We start from the raw sequence: 7,908 nt of genomic DNA, 5'->3' as shown, positions 1-7,908 counted from the left end.
AGCAGGGTTCTTATTTGTCCAGAAGGATGGATCTCTCTGCCCTTGCATCGACTATGTATCCTACTAATTCCAGGTGTACTCTGGACAGGTAAGTTATTACCAATCGGTTTCTATTGTACAAACGCTCCTTGCTCTGTGCACTCCAGATATATGCTGTTCATTCCGGGTCTATCTTGCACGGGGAAAGAACTACACCTCTTTTTATGATGGAATAAGCCTTAATTTCACTACTTATCCTATTCATTCCAGGTGTACCTTGCACAGGTAGGGTATTACACATCGGTTTCTATGGTATATACACTCAGTCCACTGAGCACTACAGAAAAATGCTGTTCATTCCGGGTCTATCTAACTAATTAAACCAATTAAAACCATATTTTAGATGTCTCCCTATAGGAAATAATGTTCATTCTTTTTGTTCATGCTTTTTAGTATGTCCCCTTTATTGGCACTGTTTCTCTGGGTACTCTTTAGGCAGCAGTAGGCTGATATGACGCCCCGTTATACAGAGGATGTCCCTGCTGCGCTTCTCCCTCTCCCAGCCCGCTGTGTCACATCCGTTCCCTCCTGAGGCGCTGCAGCACAGTCACGTGCTCTATACACCTCGCTCCGGTATACAAGCTCCTCCCCCTCCTGTGTACAACACCTGGAATAAGACGCGCCCCCTTTGGCTTTTTACACCAATCAGACCTCTCCCGGAAATGAAGACCCTCCTCACTGGTCGTCATGGTAACTGTCGTGAGAGGAGTAGGGAGAGGAGCTAGGGCGGGGCTTGGCGTACTGCGGTGTAGGTTGGCAGAAGTTTCTGAGTACCGGACGAGACGTCCGAGTGACGGAGCGGTGCCCCGGGACGATGGACACCGAGGCTGATAACGGTAAGTGACTCCGCCTGACACGTGCTCGGTGTGTGACGTCACTCGCTGTATTATATGTGCTGCCACCTGCCTGCACCTATCCCGTCAGTGACAGAGACGCATCATGTCCTGGGAGCCGCTGTACACTCACCCACACTGGAGAGTTTCTGTGTTTTTATGTTGTTTATTCGTATTACATAAAGATGTCTGTTACTGTTTCTATTGACTTTGAAATATTTAAAGGACCTTCCTATAAATGTGCCCTTGTATATCCTGTATCCAGCTCTTGTATTCCCCTCATATACCCCTCTTATATCCCTTTATATACCCTCTGTCTACTTCTTAGTGCATACATTCCCCCCATACACCCCATATCTAACGCTCATATACCGCTCATATACCACATATATCCTCTTCCTATACACCTCTATACCACATATATATACCCTTCCTATATCTTGTATATACCACATATCTACTCCCCTTATACTGCATACATATTCCTTGTATACTTCATAACTAACTCATATACTGCATATATACCCTTCCCATATCCCGTATATACCACAAATCCCTTGTATACTCCATAACTAACTCATATTCCGGTCACATACCACATACATACTCCTCCTTTATACCTTATATTCCTTTTATACTCCATATATAACCTATACCTAGCTCTCAGATAACCCATTTATACTGCATATATATTATGTACTCCATATATTTGTGTCATATACCTCCTTGTATCGGGATCTCAGCTTCACATTATGGCAGTTGTGATGTGCTGGTTTTAAAGAAGCATTCCGCATCCCCCGGCAGCAGGCTGGCTCATATATTCACCATTGATGATCGGTGTCCCACGGTGCGGCTTCATTCCAGTCCTACGGTACCATTCAAATCCCGCGGGTGCCCACGTGGCCTCTCTGCCGACTGGCCTGCAGCTAAGGAGGCCAGAAGTCCGGGTCCCCGCCGCATCTCTCTGAGAGCGCTCTCAAAGAGATGCATTGGAGACCCTGACTTCTGGCCTTCATAAGTCCTGGAGAAAACCGTCTCTACCAGCAGGATCCGAATGGCACCACAGGACTGAAATGAAGCCTTGCTGCAGTATACTAATCATAAATGGTAAGTATATGTGCCATTCTGCTGCTGGGGGAGAAAAAAAAAAGCATGTCGGAAGTTTTTGATCACAGCAAGTCTCACTGCTGAGACCTGCTGTGATCAGGAGATATAGCTGGGCTGTGCCATTCACTCGGTGGCCATATCTCAGTTGCTGCCAATTTCAACAATGAAAGTCTGAGATTACATTGTCGGAATACCCCACTGTCTCCCCAGCTATCGCTATCATGATTACAGCGGGTCTCAGCGTTGAGAGCCACTGTGATCAATAACTTTTGACATCTCTGATAATATGTCATAAGTACAGATGAGCGAACCTCGAGCATGCTCTAGTCCATCCGAACCCGATCGTTCGGCATTTGATTAGCGGTGGCTGCTGAAGTTGGATAAAGCGTATGTGGAAAACATGGATATAGTCATCGGCTGTATCCATGTTTTCCAGACAAACTTAGAGATTTATCCAACTTCAGCAGCCACTGCTAATCAAATGCAGGGCTCCAGACTAAAAAATTTACCTGGGAGCCATTGGCTCCTAACCTGAAAAATTTAGGCGCCAAATAGAATATTTGGTCGCCAACATTTTAAACCATGTAAAATTAATGTTATGTTAAATGGGACTTACTGTGTGCAGAGGCCACGGCAGCATCCTCCTCCTTTAGATTCTTTCTTTTCTTAGTTTGGAAACTTGCAACTTGACAACCACATACAGTCTGACTCAGTACTTCAGCTTCACTTGGCTAGCCTTTTAATGAGGCTTACTCTTCTGAACTTTAACTTAAAGGGAACCTGTCGACCCCCGTGCCGGGGTGACAGGCTCCCAACCCCCCGTTAGAGCCCCCTATACTCACCTCATCGCGCCGGGTCCCGCTTCTGAAGATGGTCGGGTCACGGAGATCTCAGCCGCTGCAGCCCGGCGTGCGCTGAGAGATGAGTCCAACGCTCATAGAGAATGACGGGAGAGTCCAGCGCTCCGTCATTCTCTATGAGCGTTGGACTCATCTCTCAGTGTGCGCGCCGGGCTGCAGCGGCTGAGATCTCCGTGACCCGACCATCTTCAGAAGCGGGACCCGGCGCGATGAGGTGAGTATAGGGGGTTCTATTGGGGGGTTGGGAGCCTGTCACCCCGTCACCGGGGGTGACAGGTTCCCTTTAAAAGCTTGCAACAGTCTATACATACTGAGCTAGACTTATGACTGCAGCCATAGTGACCCCCCACAAGATGTGTATATAGATAGATATATCTCTCACCTAGTGACTAATGCAAGTGACCCCCTACAATACAGACACCTGAGGGGCCCTGATAATAATAATTGTGCATATATCTATCTCCCAGTGTCTGCAGCCAGTTTGCCCTACACTTATAGATGGCCCCCTCCCCTTATAGATGACCCCCTCTACCCCCATTATAGATGCCCCCTCGCCCCATTATAGATGCCCCCTCCCCTTATAGATGCCCCCCCCCCCTTTCCTCTATGCTAAGCAGTATTTAAAAAAAATAAACACACAAACTCCCCCGGCGATCCTCTTCTTCTTCAGGCGCTGTCCCCGGCTGATGTGCGGCTGCCGGGGGTGTCCCGTCCTATCCCCGGCAGCGCGGCGCGTCAGTGAGCTCCCTGTACGCCGGGGCTGTGACTTCTGACACAGGAAGCGTCTCTGACGTGCGCTTCCTGTGCCGGAAGTCAGGGCCCCAGGCAGCTCACTGATGCGCCGCGCTGCCGGGGATAAGATGGGACACCCCCGGCAGCCGCGCATCAGCCGGGGATACTTAAAGAGACAGCGCGCCGCCGCCGGGGCCAGTCGCAAATGGCGCCCAGATTAATAAATCTGGGCGCCATTTGCAAAATGTCAGTCGCATTGCCGACCATTTTGGTCGCCATCTGGAGCCCTGAAATGCCTATCGATCGGGTTCGGATGGACTCGGTTCGCTCATCTCTAGTCATAAGTTATTATTTGTGACAGTCAGTGACTGTTTAAAAAGAAGCTGACAGCATAGACTTGCATATATCAGAGAGATTTATCTGACAGATTTTTGAAGCCAAAGCCAGAAACAGACTATAAACAGGGAACAGGTCATAAAGGAAAGACTGGGATTTTGTCTCTTTTCAAATCCATTTCTGGCTATCGCTTTAGAAATCTGTCAGGTAAATCTCTCTGTGTAAAAGCTCCCTTATGGTGCGTTTACACAGACAGATTTATCTGACAGATCTTTGAAGCCAAATCCAGGAACAGACTATAAACAGGGATCAGGTCATAAAGGAAAGACTGGGATCTATCCTCTTTTCAAATCCATTCCTGGCTTTGGCTTTCAAAATCTGTCAGATCTTTCTGTGTAAACGCAACCCTTAGTTTACTCCATTTTTCAGCAATAAAGCACTAGCCCTATTATATAAGGGTGTATGATGAAAAGTTGGAGGTCACTATATGGCAGTTTGTTTCTGAGCCAGAAGAGTCCAGTGTGTGTGTTTGGGGGAGTCTGTGCTGTTCTCTTCCAGGATGCTGGATGATTATATATGAGCAGCAGTGTAATATGAAGATATCCTGTGTAATATAGAAAAGCCATAAATAGTGTAGCAGTATCCTCTGTCCTCAATGTGGTGTTTTCTCTCTGGGAGAAGATTTGTGCGTTTTTCTTAAGTGTGCTATGGCTGCAGCAGGATGTGTGTGTATGTGTGTGCTACGGATGTAGCAGGCTATATTCTCCTTTCGGCTGTGGCCCAAGAGTGGGGCAGGCATAAACAGTGTCCACCTCTGTGACAGTGTTGCCACAAAATTACGATTGTCTTTTTACAAACGTGTTGGATCAGACATTGAAGATGAAGTTATCTACGTAATACTCACTTAAAGAGAACCAACCAGTATGACTGTGCTGATATAGCTCCCAGCTGCATCCAGTACACCACCGGCACAGCTCCCTTACCATATCGGCAGTGTCTGCAGCGTTATCTTTATATCCATGAAAAACAAAGTTTTATTCCTGCGCTCGAGGCCGAGAGAGGGGCGGCAACTAGTTATTTGGGTGGAGAGCTGTCATTGACTAGTCACTGCTCTCTGCCAGTCAGCACGCTCTGTGGGGAAGATTGACATGCTCAGAGACCTTTTAGTAGCCTCTCTGTCTGTCAATCATCCCCCCCCAACGTGCTGACAGGCAGATGACTAGTTGCCATCATGGATCTAAAGATACCGCTTCAGACATTGAGGATATGGTAAGGGGGCCGTGCCAGAGGTGTATTGGGTGTAGCTGGGAACTATATTGGCACAATCGTGTGATTGGTTTCCTGTAAAGGGAACCAAAGCAGCAGGCTCATGCAAATGAACCTGCTGATATTCCCCTGCAGCTCCATACCTGATTGCACTTGTTGTTGCTGTCGGCCCCGCCTTTTTGTGGAGTTGTAAAGGGGTATTACAGTCTACGGAGATAGATTAGAAAGAGAGAGAGGAAACTGTGTCTCCTTTCCCCTATGCTGCTCAGGAGGCTGTCACTGTTTTATTTTCATGTTGTTTGGCAAGGTGATTACTAATTGGTGTGATGTCAGTGGTGGGCGGGGTTACAGATGAGGTGTTACAGCTTGTCTGGCATCAGAAGAGATGGAGATCCTGTGACTTTGGTCTCAGAAGGGAGGGGGAAGGGAGGGGGAAGACAGAGGAGTGGAGACAGAGTGGACCAGGAGGGGAAGATTTTCTGCATCTTCAGGGTATAAGTCAAGATGTGCTGCAGATGAACGGCCCAATAAATGTAATAGAAACCTATTACAGACAAATATGCACATGTGCTTGTTAGGGGCACTAGGGGTGTTTCTTGGCACCATGGAGCACCCCCTGTCCGCACGTATGTATGCATAATCAGGCCAGTATTTGACGCGCTTCTTGACCGGCCTGATTATGCATGCATAAATATGGATGGCATCACTGTAGGAGGTGGCAGGCGGGCCAGGGGGTGCTCCATGGTGCAGAGAAACACCCCCAGTTCTCCTAATGATAACATTTGCATATTTGAGCTTAATTAAACTGAACAAAAACAGCGAGGCCGACAGAGGCAAGAAGCACAGCGGCACAATCATCAGGTACTGAGCTTCAGGGGGGGTTGCACTAACCTGCTGATAGTTCCCCTTTAATAGGCAACTGGAGACTGGCAGCACTGGTATATACATATCTATGCTGTCGGTTTCCCTTTAGGAAAGGAAGTTGTTTTGATACCGGTGCTGGAGCCTCATTCTTTGGATTATGTACATCAGCCACTGTCCAGCACGGGAACCGTACAGTGACAAGTCACAGCCAAAAGGAATACTCCTCTTTCCCATTTCTGTGCCACCATCTTTACATGCGTGGTACCACAGGCAAGGTCCCAGATACGGCTTGTTAGCACAGCATTGGCTATGAAGGGAAGCACAGAATAGGTGAGAGTTTAATCCTAGTGCGTGACTACTCAAGTGAAGTGATCCAGTTTTTGTGCCCTTTTTTTAACCAATAAATTCAGTGACAAAACATTGTTAGATCAAATACAATATAATGCTATGTCTGTTTTAAAATAAAAAAAATCTTGCACTTGTGGGTCCACAATTGTGGACAGAATAAGTGGGTGTGTGAAAGGGGCCTTACTACTTGTTTTGTGGTGACTGATAAACTTAAAGGAAACCTGTCCTCTATTTTATGCTGCCTGAACCACTAGTCATCAGGGCAGTCCCTGGTGGTTTGTTCCTGCCTCGCTGGCCTTGATCAGTAGACCTTTCCCTATAACAAAACAGGGTGAGATCAGTGAAGTCTGGTAAGGTGGGGAGAAGCCTGGGGGACCCCCTTACCCCAATGACTGGTGGTTCAGACAGCACGAAAGTGATGACAGATCAGTGTGGGGTCTGCTTTATGCAAGATTTCTGGTGAATGCATATAACCTATGAACTCAGACCTTTTGGACATCCCTTATATTTACTACTTTCTGAAGTATTTGTAATCCGAGTTGTTCAAACATATGTCATGACTCGGTGCACACAGACAAACAACGGATTAAGTTAAATTCAGTAGGTTTAGGGGATATTAAATACCAGTGTCCCTTAACCCAAAATTCCTTCCACAATACTGTAGCCTCTACACAGATTACATGAGATGACAAAATTCAGTAACCGTTGCAGTGTAATTCTCTACATCATTCAGTGGCCCAATCTGCTATAAAAAGAAAAACAAAAAACCCTGTGTACACATGATAAAAACCTGCTCTGTAGATATTTAAAAAAAAGAGGATCTTGGCAAACTCTCATCAAACAGAGTGTACAATGTCACCATGTTAAGGTGTCCTCAGAGACATGGTCCTACTCTTGGGCTGAACAAGCCTACAACTGGGCAGATAGGAGCCAAATAATCTTTTTATAGCACCCTTGGGACATGGGTGGAGAGCAGGCCAACAGGAGGTAGCTGCATGCCCCACATTCAACAGTTGCACTTTTTTTGTTTTAGTTTTTATTTTTGTTTTGGTCTGTACTTAAGCCACATGCAGCTTGCAGTGTGAACAGGGGCTTAGATGTGCTGCCAATTTTTCCTTTTCAATCTGCTATGAAGTCATCCACTGCCAGTGGTCAGTTGCTATAAGCAGACAGTAGATAATGTGGTGGAGCCCGTATTTATCATTTATCACCAGCTTTCTGTAGTCCTTCATCAGACAGCTTTCATTTAATAATTTAGACAGCTTTGCTGGATATGCTTTGTAAAAGATTAGTTGATGGTGTTTATCAGTAATCTTGTAACCATAAGAAGGGTGTAATGCCAGGTTGGGCTGGGCTCTATTAGAGAGTGCTTCAGAGATTCCATTCTGTGCATCAAAACTGAGCCCGGGCTTCGATTCAAAATAGTACACTACGGGCCCTATTACACCAAAAGATGTCTGAAAGATTTTTTCAGCCAAGTCAGGAACGGACTATAAACAGAGAACTGGTCGTTAAGATAAGAC

At 46.5% G+C, this 7,908-nt stretch overlaps 1 protein-coding gene across 1 annotated transcript in view; it reads left to right on the top strand.

Moving 5' to 3' along the window:
- Window positions 1–630: 630 nt before the first annotated feature.
- TMC7 (transmembrane channel like 7) overlaps window positions 631–7,908 on the top strand; it is a 44,218-nt gene continuing 36,940 nt past the window's right edge. Inside the window, exon 1 of the mRNA XM_069983755.1 lies at window positions 631–875. Within this exon, the coding sequence (XP_069839856.1) occupies window positions 854–875 (22 nt within the window). The 5' untranslated portion in view covers window positions 631–853. The remainder of the gene's footprint in view (window positions 876–7,908) is intronic.

The sequence above is a fragment of the Dendropsophus ebraccatus genome, chromosome 9, assembly GCF_027789765.1.
Source record: "Dendropsophus ebraccatus isolate aDenEbr1 chromosome 9, aDenEbr1.pat, whole genome shotgun sequence".
NCBI lineage: Eukaryota > Metazoa > Chordata > Amphibia > Anura > Hylidae > Dendropsophus > Dendropsophus ebraccatus.
This window is presented reverse-complemented; position numbering and strand designations above follow the sequence as displayed.